Consider the following 20,144-nt stretch of genomic DNA (forward strand, 5'->3'; position numbering starts at 1 on the left):
ATTGAGTGTCGCCTTACGAGGCAAATTATATAATTATAGATTTCAGGCTGGAAAGGACCATATAGGTCAACCTTCTCATTTTCCAGAGAAAACAAATAAAGAGATTACATGATAAGATTACATAGGCAGTAAGGAATAAAATGAGGATTTGAAATTAGGTCCAGTGATTCCAAATGTAGAACTCTTACCATTTATCATCACCTCAGAATCTCAATACAAATTTAATTTATCTTTATATACCTTACATACAGTCAAGTATGGAGAGTGAAAGCTAAGTCTTTGAGACTCTTCTGAGAGAAAACACTTGAAAAGAGAATGGGATATAAATTTTTCCCTAAGGACTGCTATGGGTACAATCCAAAAATATTGATATGTAATCTCATTATGATCATTATAATTTACAAACTTATTTATTGTTTCTGTGTTTTGTTGTTTGGCCCACCAACCCTTTATAATTATTTTGTTTCCAGGTGATTTTTTAACGCTTTTTTTTTCTCCAGCAACTCTTTACTTAATATAAGTTTTACTGCATTGTGTTCAATAAAGCATGTATGTTTCTGTTTTGCTGCATTTGTTTGTGAGGTTTTTATGTCCTAAGACATGATCAGTTTTTGTAAAAGTGCCACATATAGCTGAGAAATTAATTTATTATATTATTATAATATTAATATATTATTCATTATATTATTAAATGTTTATTATATTAATATTAAATTAATAATTTAAATTATTAAATTAAATTAAAATTGATTTAACACAAAAAAATAAACAAAATATTAGCAAAGAGAGTAAAACAATGTACCACAAGGATTATATGCTATGACCAGGTTGGATTTATATGAGGGATACCAGATTGGCTTATTATTAAGAAAACTGTCAGCTTAGTTAATTAGATTAATAGCAAAATAGTGAATATATCAATAGATGTTGAAAAAAACAATGTTCATTTCTGTTAAAAACACTAGAAAATATAAGAATTGGCTTACTATTAAGAAAACTGTCAGCTTAGTTAATTAAATTAATAGCAAAATAGTGAATATATCAATAGATGTTGAAAAAAATAATGTTCATTTCTGTTAAAAACACTAGAAAATATAAGAATAAAACATCCTCTCCTTAAAAAAAAAAAAAACAAACAAACAAGTAATGCATATCTAAAATTAAGAGCTACTATTATTCATAATGGAGGAAAACTAGAATCTTTTCTGGTAAAATGAGGATTGTCATCACTTCTGTTTCACATAGTACTAGAAGGGCTAGTTATAGAAATAAGGAGAAAATAAGTAAATGTAAAGAAGCAAAATCATCACTTTTTTGTAGATGATATATAAATAAAATATGAAATGTAAAATACTAGATAACTAGATACTAGATAACCCTCTAGTCAATAAAACAATTAAAACAGTTAATAACTTCAATGTTTCTGGGTAATTTAATCATTTTACTGATAAGGCTAACATGTTTTAAATAAAAGCATGGTTATTTGACCATCTCTCTTAAACCAAAAACATTCATGGTGGCAGGTTCACAGTTCACATACCTTTCAAAGAGTAGGTGTTTCTAAGAGGTGGCAACCAATTGAAAGATGATCTATATTAAAATGAAGGATTGAGAGTGTCATCTTGTCATCTTTGGATAGAGAAACTCTTTCTATACCAAATGACCCACAACTTTGGCCTATCTATTTGAAAAATGTATACCGCTACCCAAGCCTGAGCAGAACACAATAGCTTCCACAAGGATAGCATCTTGAGTAATGAAGTCCAATCTCATTATCAGCAATATCCTTCAAGAGACTGTTAAAAATCAGACTTTGAAGAATGGGAGCACTCTGGATCTCTCCAAGATATTGGTTTTTAATTATCATTTCTTTCATTAACAAGCTTGAATTTTATAAGATGATTCACACAAATCATTAACAAATCTATATAATACCAGTAAAACCTAGTATAGAGATAGAAAGAGGAATTCCATTAAAATGAACTAGAAAATGTAGTTTCTTTGCCAAGATACACACAAGAACTATATAAATACAACTACAACTCATTGTTTACAAAAATATGGACCTAAATAATTGGAAAATATCAATTGTTAATGAACAGGAAATCCAAAATTAAAAAGCCAAATACTATATAACTTAATTGAGCTACAAAATTGAACCATTTTATACATTTATATGTATATATGTATATGTGTATGTATATTTCATATATATAACCAAAGAAGAAGAACATTCTTATAGGGGAAAAAACGGTCAATAATCACACAGGAAATAAGTATAAACTATAAAACCATAATTCTCAAAATAATTTGATATCACTTTAAAAAATAGAAATTCATTAGGGGAATAGATTAGTTATACAAGACACAGAAGCAAAAGTATCTTATACCACAATACCTGGCACCATATCTGTGGAGATAAATACTCATTATTTGAAAAAAGCTGCTGTAACTTTTATATCCAAATAATAATACAAAGTCCAAATAATTACCTGACTTAGATATAAAAAGTCATATCATAAACAAGAAAAACATGGAGAAAAATACCTATCAAATTTATAGAAAAGAGAAAAATACATGATCAAGCAATAAAGACTGTCACAAAAGTGAAAATAGATAACTTTGATGACATGAAATTAAATTTTTTTTTGTACAAATAAGTCAACTAAATGGTGGGGATGAGGGAGATTTTTGCAGGTTTCACTGACAAAGGCTTTTTTTCCAATAGGTATAAAAAACTGGTTCAAGTTCCTCAATAAATAGTCTAAAGATATGAACTGGCAGTTCTCAAGGAAAGAAACTGAGCTTACTATTTTGCCCTTGTAAGCTTATAGTTGACATTAAAAGAGTGTAAATTACAATGTACCTGGATTGAAATTGGGACCCAGATTCTGGCAAACAAAAATTCCATAATCTGGTGCCAGTCTATTTTCCAATCTTATCTTCCACAACTCCCATAGCCAAATCCTCATTATAGCCAGATTTGTCTCTCTATTGTCCCTGAAAGTGCCTTTTGTATTCTTCCCTTTAATGCCTTTTCTATGGCATTCACCCAGCCTCCATCTCTTCACTCTGACTAATTCTTCCCGGTGCTTTCTTCATTTGGCTTTTAAGTCCAGTCTCTTTAGGCAGAGCTTTCCTAGTCATTCTATATTTGTCTTATTCTTTAAGTATCTATATCATCTTATTAGTTATCTTTTTTTATAGATAGACAACTGCTGAATTAAATCATTCGTACTACATGTGTCTACCCACTTAATAAACACTAAAAATTATGACTCCAGGAGCTTACAATCTAGTCATAAAGGATATCAACTTCCTCACCACCTATTTATTCCTCAACTTCTTGAATTCAAAAATCATAATCTTGCTGCTAAATCCAATTGCCTTTTTTTAATCCTTTATCTTCTTTCATCTCTTTGCAGTATTTGACATTACCAACTACCTTCTTAATAGCCTTTCCTCAAGTGGATCTCATGACTTACATAAATTAATGTTTATATTTTCCCTCTTTACTCTCTGACCTCATTATTTCCTTACCCCTTCACTACAATTGTTTCTCAAGGTTCTGCCAATGACCTATTTCTTTCTTTTAAAAAAAAAATTTTTTTTTTTTTTTGGATTAAATCATCAACAAGCCTTTTAGTATACAAAACCACATTGGATGATTTGGGAAAGTCAAAAAACATCTTTCTCCCCATCGCCACTTTCAGACTCTCCCACTAAAACAGCTTCTCTTTGGAGGATCACATTATCCAAATTTGTCAACAAATCCAAGTCCTGGTGACTTATTATCTACCAGCTCCAAGAAATTTTGTCTTCCTTTTTTGGTGAGTTCAATGCCTGGTCCATTCTTCCTCTACCCTAACTCCCATCTTCTTATTAATGAACTTCAACATACATAGATGTTCCCTCAAATATTCTACTTCATTATCGTTCCCCTTACTTCCCCTATTCCCTATTACTATAGAAAGCAATACCATCCTCAGGCTCATAATCTAGAAGTCATTCTCAGGTTCTCACTATCTCTCAACAGGTCTTGTACCCCCACTCCTCATCAAAGCCATATTCTTGCCAAGGTCTATCATTTTATCTCTGCAACATCTCTCAAATACAACTCCTCTTCTCTGCCACTGTCACCACCCTGACACAGGCCCTTATCATCTCATGTTACTATTATAAATGCTTGCTGGTGGATCTGCCTGCCTCAAGTCTGTCTCTACTCCAATCCATCCTCCATTTAAACATTAAAGTGATTTTCTTAAAGCACAGATCTTATCCTTCTCCTAGTCAAAAAATTCCTTTGGCGTCCTCTTTCCTCCAGGATCAAATACAAAATTATTATTTTGGTATTCAAAGCTCTTCATATTTAATTACTCCTCAATTAGTAATACTGGCCTCCTGACTGTTCCACAAACAAGTCATTCTCTCTCCCAACTCTGGACATTTTTCCTGGCTATCCTCCATGCCCAGAACACATTCCCTACCCAGCTCTGACTAATGATCTCCCTGTCTTCCTTTAAATACTAACTAAAATTCCACTGAGGAGCCAAAATGGCAGAGAGTAGACAGGATTTTGCCTGAGCTCTTCCTGGCTTTCCTCAGAATTTATGTTAGATCAAGCTTCTAAATGGATTTTGTAGTGAAAGAACCCACAAATATTTGGAGTGTAACAAATGTCCAGCATAAGTTATCTTGGAAGGATTTCAGGAAAGGTCTGTTTCAACTGGGCAGGGGAGAATGCAGTCCAGTACAGGGGGCGGGGGATAATGAGGGAAGGACTCCTCATGCCCACCCTCCTGTTTCCCATAGGTATCTAGTGGGAGGCTCTAGCCTAAATATGACATCGCTGGCTACTTTGTCCTTGTAGACAGTGGATCAGGAGACTAGCTGTGAGACTTCCTATACAACTACAGAAGGCAAATGGTGAGCCCCTGAACTCTAGCATAATAAGTGGGACTTGGCCAGGCCCACCCAGTGCAGTGAGAAAGCCTGCGGCACTACCAGCCCCAGTGCAGTGAGAAACACCTGTTGCCCTGTAAAGAAAGCCTGACACAATCTCCTCTGTACCCTAGGAGCAGACCTCAACCTTTAAAAATAAGCAAAAAGGATTCTGACCATATATAGCAGCCATGGAAACAGGGAAAAACAGAACCCAAATCTTGAGGACACTAAAGACAAAACGCCCAAATGAAGCCTCAAAAGGAGATATGAACTGGTCTTAAACTCAAAAGGCTCTCTTGGAAGAATTCAAAAAGAATCTTAAAAGAGTCACAAGAAAAATGGGGAAATGAAATGAGAACTTTGCAGGAGAGTTTGGAAAAGGAAACAAAGAAAGTAAAGAAAACCATTCTTAAAAAATACTTTGGTGAAATGGGAAAAAATATACTGAAGAAAAAACTTCTTAAAAAATAGGTTTAGCAAAATAGAAAAAGAAAATAACTACTTGAAAAATAGAATTGGTGAAATGGAAAAAAAAATCAATGAACAAAACAAAAGTACAATTTAAAAGTACTTTAAAAGTACAATTGGCCAAATATAAAAGGAGGTTTTTAAAAAAAACTAACTGAAGAAAATAATTGGCTAAATGAAAGTGAATGACTCAATGAGGCATCAAGAATCAGTCCAACAAAACCAAAAAAAGAAAAGAAAAAGAAAAAATAGAAGAAAATGTAAACTACCTCATTGGAAATCCCACCCTTCTATAGGAAGCATTTCTCAACTCCTTTTAATTCCAGTATCTTCTCTGGTTTTTCCTGTTTATCCTGTATATGGCTTGTTTTGTATATATTTATTAACATCTTGCCTCCCCCATTAGATTCTTAGCTCCTTGAGGACAGGGACTGTCTTTTGCTATTTTATGTATCTTCAACACTTAGTACAGTAATAAATGTTTATTAATTAGAAGCAGAGTAGATCCCTGTCAATTAGGAAATATCTAAATAAATTGTGAGTTTTGTTGTTATTGTTTAGTCATTTCAGTCCTGTCCAACTTTTTGTGACCCCACTTGGCATTTTGTAGGCAAAGATACTGCAGTAGTTTGCCATGTCCTTCTCTAGCTCATTTTACAGATGAGAAACTAAGGCAAATAGAGGTAGGTAACTTGCCCAGGGTCACCCAGCTAGTAAGTATCTGAGGCCATATTTGAACTTCCTGACTCCACGCCAGTACTTTATTACTTAAATTTCTTCAGACCTTGGCCTCGATTCTCTTTTCCAGTTTTCTTGTACTTTATTCTCTTTTATAAACTCCATGTTCCAGCTACACTAGTTGATTTTCTATTCCTTTCCAAGGAATTTCCTTTCCTTTCCTTCTCCTTAGTCCATAGCTTTTCACTGGCTGCTCCTATACCTGGAATATTCTTCTTCTTGCCCTTTGCATCCTGGTTTTCCTGGCTTCCTTCAAGGCACAACTCAACTCCCACCTTCTGTAATGAGAGGTGATTTCCAAAGACCAAGGGAAAAAAATAAAAAGAATGTTTATTAGTCAGAGCCCCAGGTAATAGGGGTTGAAGTTTGACCTACAAGAAGTAGAAGCTTGTAGTTTCAAATAGCATGACATACAGATAGCATCACAGAGGCATCATGTGACAAAATGCTTTATGTGATCAAACACATTCATTTTTACTACTTCATTATAGTTAATATACAGTAATTAATATCTTTTCTTTCCATAGAAAAATCAAATTACCTTATCTCACAGCAGTCCTATGAAACAAATATACTTTCATTTTTTTAAGAGAATTATAAAAGAAGTTTCCATTAAATACATCTGAAAATGTTTATTCTTCAGCTGAGTAAGATAGCCAAAAAAATTTTTATTGCATCAATCCATTCTGTAAAAGATAATAGAACTTAAAGAAACATTAAAATCTTTCCATTTTCAGGAGATAGGCAAGTACTTTTAAAGACTACACTTTTTAGAAAGTGTACTACACTTTTAAAGAAAGGCTTGAATAGGATTGACTAAGTAGTCCTTTTTAATCTCAATTTGTTGAAAAGGAAATCTTGGATTAAGGCCAGGTGGGTTCCAACAATCTTTACAAAATTCCCCTTTTTAAAAAATGTATTTTTACCAATAAAGGACAGATTTCATTGTTTTAAGAATTATTTTCTCCAATATGTTAAACTCTAATTTAAAATATTTTTCCTGCAATCAGATGAGAGTGTTTGGCTTACTTTAAGTCATAAAGATAAACAGAAATTTATTGCCTGGGTTACTTGATACAAAAAGACAACAGGTTTTAGTTGATTTTGTAGTATAATTGGCCCTAATGCATGACAAAGAATGTAATGTAAAAGTCAGGCTAACCACTGAATTTCTCTAATATTTGACTGTTCCTGATGTAAAAGACCTAAACTTACCAAATATTTGGTTTGATACTATCCATTTGAACTTTACTTTTAAAGTTTTCTCTTTCTCTTCTTTTTTAGGTGTTGTGTAATGGACCAGGAACATGTGTTCCTATCTGTGCATCTGCCCTTCTTCTTGGGATACTAGGAATAAAGAAAGTGATCATTGTCTACGTTGAGAGTATCTGCAGAGTGGAAACTTTATCCCTTTCCGGAAAGATTCTTTACCACTTTTCAGATTATTTCTTTGTTCAGTGGCCAGCCCTCAAGGGAAAATATCCCAAATCTGTGTACCTTGGGCGAATAGTTTGACAGAGGACAAATGGTGTTTTCAGATTTCCACAGTCAACTATAGTATTTTTTATAATGGGTAAGAAAAGAATTATCAGTAAAGATTTCCTTTTTTAAATTTTTTTATTTATTTACTTATTTTAGATTATACATGTACATTGATTTTATAAATATTTCCATGAGTCATGTTAAGAAAAAAAAATAAGAATAAAAGGGAAATACCATGAGAAAAAAACAACACAAAAAAATGGTAAGAACAGTATGTCTTGATCCATATTCACACTTCATTTATTCCTATACTCTAGTATTTTTAATAGGAATGGGGTTTGCATTTTGTCAAAAGCTTTTTCTGCATCTCTTGAAATTACCATATGATTTTTTTTTGAATTGTTAATGTCAGTAGTTTTACTTATATTAAATCAGCTCTTCATTCCTGGCATAAATCCCAGTTGGTCATAGTATACGGTTTTGCTGCTAAGTTGTTGTAATCTCTTTGCTAATATTTTAAATTTTTGAATCAATATTCATTAAGGAGATTGGTCTATATATTTTTTTCTCTGTTTTGACTCTTCCTGGTTTAGGTATCAGCACCATATTTATGTCATAAAAGGAATTTGGCAGGACTTACTCTTTGCCTATTTTTTCAAAAAGTTTATATAGTATTGGAATTCATTGTTCTTTAAATGTTTGGCAGAAATTACTTATAAATCCATCTGGCCCTGGAGATTTTTTTCTTAGGGATTGGTGGCTTGTTCATTGATGGCTTGTTCAATTTCTTTTTCTAAAATGGGGTTAAGTATTTTATTTCCTCTTCTGTTAATGTGGGCAATTTATATTTCTGTAAATATCCATCCATTTCAATTAGATTGTCAGATTTCTTGGCATAAAATTGAACAAAATAACTCCTAATTATTGCTTTAATTTCTTTTTCATTGGTAGTATCATTTTTGATGCTGGTAATTTGGTTTTCTTTTCTTTTTCTAATCAAATTAGTCAAAGGTTTATCTATTTTGTTGTCTTTTTCATAAAACCAACTCTTAGTTTTATTTACTAGTTCAGTAGTTTTCTTTCAATTTTATTAATCTCTCTTTTGATTTTCAGAATTTCTAACTTGGTATTTAATTGGAAGATTTTAATTTGTTCTTTTTCTAATTTTTTTAGTTGCAAGCCCAATTCATTGATCTCCTCTTTCTCCATTTTGTTCATGTAAGCATTTAGAGATACAAAACTTCACCTAAGAATGCTTTGGCTACGTTCCCCAAATTGTGATATGCTGTCTCATTATTGTCATTCTTTTGTATGAAATTATTGTTTCTATGATTTGTTGTTTGACTCACTCATTCTTTAGGATTAGATTATTTAATTTCCAATTGGTTTGTTAGTCTAATTTTCTCTGCTCCCTACTGAATGTAATTTCCATCACATCATTATTTGAAAAGGATGCATTTGCTATTTCTGCCTTTCTGCATTTGATTGTGAGGTTTTTGTGCCCTAATACATGGTCAATTTTTATGTACCACTGAGAAAAAGGTTTATTGCTTTTTATCCCCATTCAAGTTGGGGAACTCCAGAGAACTCCAGAGTTCTATCATATCTAAGTTTTCTAAAATTCTATTAACCTCCCTAATTTTTTCCTTTTTTTTTTTTGTGGTTAGATATATCTAATTCTGAGAGGGTGAGGTTGAGGTTCCCCCATATGTATATATAGTTTTGATGTCTTCTTTCTGTAACTGACTTAACTTTTCTAAGAATTTGGATGCTATATCACGGGGCATATATGTTTAATACTGATAATACTTCATTGTCTGTGGTACCTTTTAACAAAATGTAGCTTCCTTCCTTATCTTTTTTATATAGTTTTTTTGCTTTTGCTTTATCTAAGATCAGAATTGCCACCTCTTTTTTTTTTTTTTTTTTTTTTTTTTTTGCTTTCACTGAAATATAATATATTCTTTTCCAACCTTTTACCTTAATGTGTGTAATGCTCTGTTTCAAATGTGCTTCTTGTAAACAACATATTATAAGATTCTGGTTTTTAATCCATTCTGCTATCTGCTTCTGTTTTATGGAAGAGTTCTTCCCATTCATATTCACAGTTATGATTACCAGCTATGTATTTCTCGCTATCCTAATTTTTCCCATTTATACTTTTTTCTTTCTTTCTACCCTGTCCCTCCTCATTAGTGTTTTGTTTTTGACCAACCTCTTCTTCAATCTGCCCTCCCTTTTATGACCCCTCTAACCTCCTCTTATACCTTTTTCCTACTGTTTTTGCCTTCCCTTCTATCCAGCCTTTCCCTTTTCATTCCCCTTTCTCTTCCTACTTAGGGTAGGATAAATTTATATACCATACTGAGTGTATATGTAATTCTTTGAGCCAAAATTTATGAGATTAAGCTTCCTCCCTTCTTTCCCTCTACTCTAATAGGTCTTTTGTGCTTCTTCAAGTGATCTAATTTACCCCATTTTACTTCTCCTTTCCTCTTTTCCAAGTACAATCCTTTTTTCTATCCCTCAATGTTTTTTTTTTAAATCATCAATAAAATATCAGAATCAATTTATACCTACATCCTCTGTCTACGTATGCCCCTTCTATCTGCCCTAATGAAAGATAGAGTTCTCAAGAATTACAAGTATCATTTTCCTATGTAAGGATATAAACCATTTATCCTTTAAATAATGTTTTTTTTTTTTCTTTGCTTCTTTTTATGCTTCTCTTGAGTCTTGTATTTGTAGATCAAATTTTCTGCTTAGTTTTAGTCTTTTCAACAAAATGATTGAAAGTCCCCTACTTCCCTGAAGGTCTTTCTCTTCCCCTGAAAGATGATGCTCATTCTCACTGGATAGTTGATTTTTGGTGGTAATCCTAGGTAAATACCTAGGAATATGGTATTTCAATTTCTCTAATCCTTTATTGTAAAAGCATCCAAATCTTGGTAATTCTGATTTTGGTTCTTCAATACTTAAAAAAAATTTTTTTTCCTGGCAGCCTTCAGTATTTTTATCTTGAGATTATAGTTCAGGAGTTCTGCACCAATGTTTCTTGGAGTTTTCCTTGGGGATCTCTTTCAGGAAGTTGATGGATTGATTCAATGGCTATTTTGCCTTCTGGTTCTAGCATATCAGGGCAGTTTTCCTTGATGATTTCTTGAATGTTGTCCAGGCTCTTTTTTGGTCATGGCTTTCAGGTAGTCTAGTGGTTTTAAAATTTTATCTACTGGATTTATTTTCCAGATCAGTTGTTTTTTCAGTGAGGTATTTTTACATTTGCTTCTATTTTTTTCATTCTTTTTAGTTTGACTAATTCTTGATGTCTCATTAGTTTCCATTTGTCCAGGTCTAGTTTTTAATATATATTATTTTCTTCAATTAACTTTTGTATCTCCTTTTCCATTTGATTCCCTCTAATTTTAAAAGTGTTCTTTTCTTCAGTGGGTTTATTTTACATTTGGTCAATTGCATTTTTTAAGGAATTATTTTCCTTTTCCAAGTTATTGACTCTCCTTGCATATCTCTATTTTTCCCCCAATTTTTATCTTTCTTATTTGATTTTTAAAATTCTTTATGAGCTCTTCCAAGAAACTTCTTTGAGCTTGAGACTAATTCATGTCCTACTTTGAGATGTTGCATGTGGGCATTTTGTTCTCTTTTGAGTTAGTATTTTGGTCTTCCCTGTTATCATAGTAGGTATCTATGGATAAGGTTCCTTTCTGTTTCTTGCTCATTTTCTTTCTTTTTCCTATTTCATACTTTCAATTCGAGCTCTGCTCCTGGAGTACAGGAGGTATGGTTGTTCCAAGCTTCTTGGGCAACTCTGAGTCTTGACTTTGAGCATAGGGGGCTCTTGGGTTTGGTGTCTTGCTCATGGGAGGTGGGAACAGGGAGAGGAATGTTAGCCTGACCTAGTCTTGCCTGTGGTTGCCTGGTTTCCCAGGTTGGCAATTTGCCTTCTGTGCTGGGACTGGAGGCTGCCCCACTGGTCTGCTTTGCTACTATTTTACTGAGCCAGGACTGAGGGTCTCAAATGATAAATGCTGGATGTAAGATCCTTCCACTGGCTTTCCCATGGGCCAGACATCTCTTTCACCCCAGTGACACTGACTTTTCTTAAAGTCCCAACTTGCCTTGAGCTAAGAAATTGTTTCATTCTGTCTCTTCATAGGCTCTGTCTTTCCAGACTCTATTCAAAGGCTTGGTTTTATGTGATTACAAGGGAAACTGGGAGAGCTCGAGTAGCTTCTGCCTTCATTCTGCCATCTTGGGTCCACCCCCAGACTTTCTAAATTGTCACAATTATTAGTCTTTGTAAAGCAAGTATATGATTAGTAAACAGAACACCCGCTTTGCAAAGCAGATTTCAGTTAAGCCAGAAAATAAATGTGAAAACATTATGAAATTTTTATGGAATTATTCATGAGATCTTCTTTCTGGATTCCCTATCATTAACTCTAGATAATCTCCTGATTTTTAAAATTATTTTAGAAATATTACTTGTCTACAACTAAATATAGAATTTGTATGATTTATAACATTTCTTGCACTATAACATTCTGTAGTTGTCTACATTGTGAAAAACAAGTTCTTCTATCAGAATAGACCTTATTTCCTGTATGTAAGCAGTAAAGTCCCCAGGGAATCTTTTGAGCATAAAGGAAACAGTTATAGTAAGTTGGCTTCATGACAGCGTGCCTTCTACAATCTTTCAGAATCCCTAAAGCCTATACCAATATCTTTTTTCTTGGCTCACATCATGAACATTTCATAACTTTAGAATGTTTATTTTTGAATGTAAATGCATAGATGCCAAAATTAATATCTCTAATCAAACTTGATTTTGCATTCCAAAGTTTCAGTTCTCAAATAAACATTAGAGAAGTACTAATTTACACTACAAAGGTTGTGCTGTCTCTATGGTATTCTAAGAAACCAAGACTGAGCCACATATATGAAAGGATTCAAATGAGCATTAACAAAGCCAAAAGTTGAAAATTACTTCTTTCTCACAGAATTTTAGTTTCTATCTTCTTTCTACCTAGTACTGTTCCATTTCATAAATGTATTTTATGTATATATCAGGAAGAAATGGATAGATTTTTCTGGGCTGTTTTCACTTTTCTTATTTTTTTGGCAAAATATTATCCTGGCATAAAGCAATACAAACCCATCTGTCTTTGGAACATACATATGTGGATACATCTTTTTTTTGGCTAGAGAAGGAAGTGTAGTGAAAGAGTGAGAATATTTTACAACTTATATGCAGTAGCCATGAAATAACAAATCATGTGACAATTTGAAAAATCTAAAGATACTAGTAGTTGTCTTGTTTCCACTGGCCACAGAGGCCTGGAATATCAAACAGGTGATTACTGTAATTACATGAAAGACTAAGACCACACTGGCCTCTACTTTCTTTTTAGAGAGAAAATCATTATTTGAAGGACAAAAGGAATTTCTGTGTCCCATCATTGGAATGGTGGGACCTCCCCAGGTACCACTCTTCTTAATGCTTTCTTAGACCAATGATTGCAGTGGTTAGTTAATGAAGAAACAGATGCAGAAGAGATTCCATAATTAAAAAAAAATATATTCCAGATGTTTTGTAAGCCTTAACTTACACAGTAGCTAGCTTATTATAATGGATTCTTGGAAGATTGGGGACTGATAGCCTTACCCAATTACAAAGGCCTCCGTGCATACATTTTCTTTAGAAAAACTGGACTAAGACTGGTGCTGTTAAGACTGCCTGCCCCAGCACAATGTTTGGTAAACAAGAACAGTGCTGTACTCTATGTTATTGTTGTGGCTAATTCTCTTTCTCTGGATCAGAATAGAAGAGCTAATCTTTTAGATTACAGTAGGGACACAGTTGTTTCTAATGTGTGTTTGAAAAATGCATTTGCATAGAGTATAGCAATGAGAAGGACATTCTTCACTTTTCCTCTCCACCTGAGCTTAAGAAAATCAGTAGCATGTTTGTACTTTTAAATTCCTGTTAAGGGGCTCTGGAATGCAATTTCTTCTCTACTGTATGAGACTGTTCATAAAAAATTAATTACATCAGTCTGCAAAGCCTGCCCTTCAAAACCACATTTCCTGTCCACACCTATTTCCTTGGAAGATTGTTATCTTTGATTCAGCTGACCTAAAAGGTCCTTACCTCCCCTCAGGTTAGAGGGTCCAGCTGTTTCAAGGGAGACATCCAAGAGTCATGATAGGAAACCTTGGTGTAGTCATGGAGGCAATAGTGAAGCAGTCAGCAATAAGGATCTTGGACAATTTAATTACAATAGTGAAAGCTAACAGTTAAGGATATGATATAAGCAACCTTTAAAAAAATTCTAAAAATGCATTGCTTTTAAGACTGCTAAAGATACTATTCAAAATTGAGAGATTTCATTTCTTTATAATCATTTATTTTTACCTACTATGAACATGGAAATGACATACGAATTTCCTTAGTTGCTGCTCACCTTCCCTGCCTGATTCCTTCCTGGTTAAGCATAGACCATACTCAGATTAAACCTGGAATAGTTTTGTTTCCTTCATCTTTCCTTCACAGTCGCCTTCCAAACCCAGCTTCCACTCTCTCTCCAATCTCCTAAGCAAAACTTTGGAATCATTTTTTGTTCCTCATTGCATACTCTTCTGTACATTGGTCTATCATCAATCAATTCTTTTTCTTCAAAACATTATCTGAATCTGGGCCTGCTAAAATCTCCTTTGACATCCCTTTCTTTTATGATATATATCATTTCGGCTCTTTCTTTTCCATTCCACCTACCACCATCTTAGTCTAAGTCCTTATTTTAGGCCTATATCACTGAAACAGATTCCTTCCTAATTTACCTTCCTAATTCACATCAGCCTTCATTCTTACCAGCCTAAACTGCATTCTACTATTGGACTCATGTTGTTGTTGTTATTTCCATCATGTCATCCTTCTGTTTAAACACTAACAATAGCTTCCTGTTGCCTACAGCATCAGGTATAGTCTCCCCTGTCCACACTGCAGAGTCTTTCAGAGTCTGGACTAACTTGACCTAGCTAACTATATTTCTTACTGCTTCCAAACATAAATAGTCTGGTTACTCAAGCTGGTTTCCTATTTATCTAACAAACACACCATGCTTGTTCCCTATTTTCAAGCCTTTGTTCATGCTTTTCCTCATAACAGGAATTCCTTCATGCTTTTCCTCATAACAGGAATTCCTTCTCTCTTCTCAAACTTCTTTCTATATCTAACCTATCATTTGAAGACCCATTTAAGCCTTTACTCATCCATGAAACCGCTCAAGACTTAAAGTTGTAGGTTTCTTTGATCTACCCTTTCTTTGAATTATTATGATATTTTTAGTATCTTTCACATAATTCTGCAGTTAATCATGTGCTTTGTTTCCCACTGGATTATAAACTCTTTGAGTGTGGATAGTCTTGTCTTATAGAAAAGAAATATTTCTTTTCTATTCCCTTTACAGTATCTAGCACAGTTCTGTTCACAGAGCAAGCACTGAGTATGTGATCGATTCCTAAAGCCTAATGGGATCATTGATCTAGAACCAGAGAGGACCTTAGAGGCCATCGAGTGTGTATCTTCAGTCTCGTTCCTGACATACAGGAAGAACTTAATACATGCTTGATTGATTTATAGATTTTATCCTTGTATTATCTCTATTTTACAGAAGAGGAAACTGAAGTAAGGAGAGATGCAATAATTTGAACATGGTCATTCAGATAGTGTCAGAGGCAGAATTCAAAACCAAGTGTCTCCTGATTCTAAGTCCTATCATCCTTCCATTATCCCACATTGCCTCTTCATTTCAGAGATAAGGTGCAAATCTTTTAGTTATGTACAATAGCAAGGAGGACATCATGTGCAGAGAAGCACCTGAGAATGTTTTTTGATAGATATGTAGCCCCCAGACATGCATTGCGTAAATAACAAAAGTACTGGACCCAAAAGCCTGCTGAATGAGCAAAGAAAAATAGGCAGAATTGGCAGATCAGGAGGGGAAAAAAATGAAGCAATATTTAGCAAGAGTAACACTCAAATACCTTTATCTTTTTTTTTTTTTAAGAGAGTTTATTAAGTGATCCTGGTAACTATACAAAATTGCCTAATGATATTATTGAACAAATGTTTTCCTCCTCTTATGTTTCTACAAGACTGAGCTGAAAGAACCAATGTTGTAGTCATTCAGTGCCTTATCCCATTTCTAAAACTCAGTATTTGCCCCCCTCTTTAATGTGACAAAAGGGAGGTGTTTCTAGTCTCCTAAGGAGAGGGGAAGAGAGATGCATTTTGGCCTCATGGCATGGGGGAGTATGTTTCTTTTTACTCTTCTGTCTGCATATAGCAGTAAAACAGAAGACCTGTGGATTCTTTTCAATCGCTTAACCATACACAGATGAATAAGTACATAATTTGACTTAATTCCTAATCTCTTTTCCTTTCTTGTATAATTGAGTAATTTTTTTTTCATTCTAATAAAACTCAGCATTTGAACCAAAATCATGTGACAGATATGATGGTTTATAGCAAGAATGTAGAAGAAGAGAGTTAGTCACTGAGCATCCAACCCTAATTATAAGTTAAGCTATTCAAGTGAAAATAAAAACAATATTTCTGGTAGAAAAGTAGAAGAAATGGAGGCATTTTATGAAATAATTGGACCTCAGAATTTAGAATTATCTCTTGCCTCCCTTTTGATGATATGGAAGAGTATATTGGAAAGAACTCTGGAGTCAGAGGCAACCTGGCTTCAGATTCAACTTCTACCACTGATTTCTTGGGTGACCTTGAGCAAGCAACCTTACCTCTCAGAATCTCAGTTTCATCAGCTATAAAGGGAGAGGATTGCATTAGATGGACTTTGAAGGCTCTCACAACTTTCTAAATCCATGATCCTATGGGAGTGATTATTATTTCAGATTTGAGAATTTGGGAAGACAGAGAATGAAGCTTTTATTTGAATTCTTGTGGAATTTACACATACTAACTTAAAATAAAAAAATTTTTTTTCAAAGTCATTGATTGATCCAGCAGTACCCAGTGCAGGGTTTTAACACAGTAGGTCCTTAATCAATGCTTATTGAGTTGAATATTACCCTGCCCCAGCCTAAAGCCCTAGGATAGATGTGTTCCTCACCATCAGTCTACCTGGAATAAATCTAATGTGGATAGCAAATAGCCATGAATGGGGAAAGAGGCATCGATTGACAGTGTTCACTCTAAACTTTTCAGTTCATGATTGAAACAAACAAAAAAAATATGGTTTTTTGGTTGGGGGCAAGGAGGAGGAGAGTGGGAACTCTTCAAAGAAAAGGGAAGAAAAACAGGACTTTTATGGAAATACCATATACTGAATTGGCAGGGATTCAGGAGGGACTAAAAAAGTATTCAAAATGTTCCCTTATTCAGCTCCAGTCTGGCAGCCAAATCTTAGAAGCTCAGTTTTCAAACTGTTTCTGACCCTTAAACCCTTCTGCATGTCTTAAAGGCTCTCCAGTTCCACTGTTCTCCTAGCTAGCATGAGTTCAGTGGCAAAAGTAGCAAGATAGCTTGCTTATGCCCCTAAAGGAGAATATAAAATATCTCTTAGCAAAATCATATACAAAGTCCTAGGGAAACCAAAAGACCAAGTTATGAATAGATTGCTATTAAAATAATAAAAAGATAAAGGGAAAAGACAAAAATAAGAATGGAAAGAGAAATAATTCTCTTCTGTTTCATATTTGGTTAGGGAATAAAATCTGACAGTATTTCAAATTTGGTTCCTCTGAACCAAATATATTTTCATAACATAAAATGTTTGCTCCATTGCCTGCCAGTGCCATTCTATTTGTATGAAATGTCACCTTATTCTCTGTCCCTCTAAAGACTGTTTCTCTCATTGTTCTGTAAATATTTGTGGTGTTCCAGCATCAGCTTGAAAAAACCCATCCAGGTGGCTTAAGTTCTGCGACTGCACAATTCAAGGTCACACAAGCCCTAATTCGTATTAAAAGATTGATAGATCACTAATCAAGTAGGGAAAGAATGTATAGTATATAAATTGAAATGAATTACTGGCCCAACATACTGATGTTAAAAAGAGGTGACAACAGAGGTGTAATGAAAAGAACTCTCGGCTGAGAATCAGGAACTTGGGAGCTAGCTGTTCTTGGCTCCTCCAACCTCTTTGGAGCTAGGACTTTGACCAAATCATTTAATCCCTGGGCTTTAGTTTCCCTCTCTATAAATTGAGAGGATAGAATCAGACCTTTTAAGTCCCTTTTATCTCTGATAATTACTTTCAAATATTGGAAGGGCTTTAGAAGAGGAATCAAATTTGTTTCTTTCAGACTCAGAGGGTAAGAGCAGAATGGTGGGTAAAAATCTGGGCTTGTTGCAAGGAATCTCTTCTTAACAACCAGAATCATCCCTAAGTGGAATGTGTCATTTCAGAATAGAGTAACTTCCCCTTTATTAGGGGTATTCAGGCAAAGGTTTAATGGTTATGGAGTAGGTATCATGCGGTGGGGATTCTTTGGAGAATATGAGTTGGACTGCACGAGTGCTCATGGCTCTTCTAATGCTGAGGTTCTGGGATGGTGGATTTCAACTCAAAGGACCAGGATTCAGGTCCTGCATCTTACAACTTGCTACCAGCCCTGTAGGCAGCTGGGTGGCATAGTGGAGAAAGCACTGGGTAAGATCGCTTTTAACAAATTTAAATCTAGCCTTAGATACAACTAGCTGTGTGACTCTAGGTAGGTCACTTAACCTTGTTGCTTCATTTTCCTTATCTATAAACTGGAGAAGCTTACCACTCCAGTATTTTTGTCAAGAAAAGTCCAAATGGGATCACACAACTGAAAAATTACTCAATAACACTAGCTCTGTAACCTTGGATATGTCTAAGACATTTCTAAGTCTTCATGTTGTCGCCTCTAAAAAGGGAAATATTTCTTGTGCTACTCCTATCCCACAAAGTTCTTATGAGGATCAAAGTACTTGTGAACTACAAAGTAAATGGAAGGTAATATTATTATTCTGTTCACTCAGATGCATCATTAAAATCTATAAAGTCTACAAATGCCCATAAAGTGTAGTTGATATACAGAGCACAGAGCAAACACTGTCTCCAGTCAGGAAATTATATTTTGGTTTGTTTTTTTTTTTCCATTTAGCATATCATTTGTGCCAGCTGAAAATGTGAGCAGATATTGATGAAAGCAAAACTCACCCAGAAAAATCAGTATGAACAGCTGATTCAAAAGAGAAGCATTTGGAACTAAAGTGTGACAAAGTTAATCCTAGGTTTTCACTTTTGGTCTTGAACTTCTAACCTTTAGTTTCTAATGTGAGCAATGAATATCAGGAAGGGACATTAACTAGATCTTACCCTGTTTAGCAAGTTTTTAGCCAATAAAATCAGTGCGTCTTTGTTTATTTCCCTTATATTCTGAAGTCAGGAAATTCCTTCTGATATGTTCAAGATTTTTTTTTTTCTCCCAAGGGCATCTAAGATACAAAAGAAAAAGCAGCACAACATATTTTACAGAAGTCATTGAATGAAACACCAGGTATAATTATAGGTAGTTTGCACTGTAGTTTTCATATAAAAGCCATGAAAAGCTATAAAAACAGTCTTATAACACTTTAGGAAATAGAAGGTGTATACATTATATCAAGTGGCTCAGTTAGCTACGTTTTATAGCTCAATTTAAAGATTGAATCTTTTAAAAATACTTCAGTGAGCCAGGATGTGGGAAGAAAACATGAAGAGACCATTCACTATTATAACAACATACACGACATGTAAAAGGTAACCACTGTATGCCATCCGTGACCAGTAGTATCATCAGAGGACTTAGAAGTCTCCAAGTCAAGGCTAGTGCTAAGTTATTTGCTGTCCTGTGAGAATTCTAACATGACCCATTGGATGTGAGTGTGTCTAAGGAGGTTGGGAGAAGTTCCCAACAAATCAGTAGAAGGAATTGAATTTGAAATCTGAGTTGTAGGCCCCAACTATTCTACTAACTAGTTCTGTTGCCCTGGCCAAAATTCTTGAGGATGGTTCAGTGACAAGAATGCAAGATTTGGAGTCAAAAGAATCCTACTCTACAATTTGCTTCTTGTTTATAACCTCAGACAAGTCACTTAGCTTCTTACAATCTTTATTTCTTCATCTGTAAATGGGGGGGGGGTCAGCTAGGGAAGTTGAAAATCAAAATCTACAGTCCTGAGATCATAATCTCTCTGGACCTGCATTCTCATCTCTAGAATGAAAGGAGTTAGTCTCAATAAAAATAATGCCCATAACCATAGAGCAGGAAGGAAAGTTCTCCATATATATCATATGTGTGTTGTGTATGTGTGTGTGTGTATGTATATACATATATATATATATATGTGTATATATATATATATATGCATACTTCTCCATGGGGATAATAATATTGGGAGAATTAGTGTAATATTTGAATCTGTGTCCAGTAAAATAGTTGCCACTTTCTCT

General features: G+C 34.3%; 1 protein-coding gene across 2 annotated transcripts in view; it reads left to right on the forward strand.

Moving 5' to 3' along the window:
• Positions 1-20,144, forward strand: part of ALG14 (ALG14 UDP-N-acetylglucosaminyltransferase subunit) — a 120,242-nt gene that overhangs the window by 92,506 nt on the left and 7,592 nt on the right. For both annotated transcript variants that reach the window (XM_051993300.1, XM_051993299.1), the window contains one exon: positions 7,435-7,723. In XM_051993300.1, the coding sequence (XP_051849260.1) occupies positions 7,435-7,665 (231 nt within the window). In that variant the 3' untranslated portion in view covers positions 7,666-7,723. The remainder of the gene's footprint in view (positions 1-7,434; positions 7,724-20,144) is intronic.

This window comes from Antechinus flavipes, chromosome 4 (genome assembly GCF_016432865.1).
Source record: "Antechinus flavipes isolate AdamAnt ecotype Samford, QLD, Australia chromosome 4, AdamAnt_v2, whole genome shotgun sequence".
Classification (NCBI taxonomy): Eukaryota; Metazoa; Chordata; class Mammalia; order Dasyuromorphia; family Dasyuridae; genus Antechinus; species Antechinus flavipes.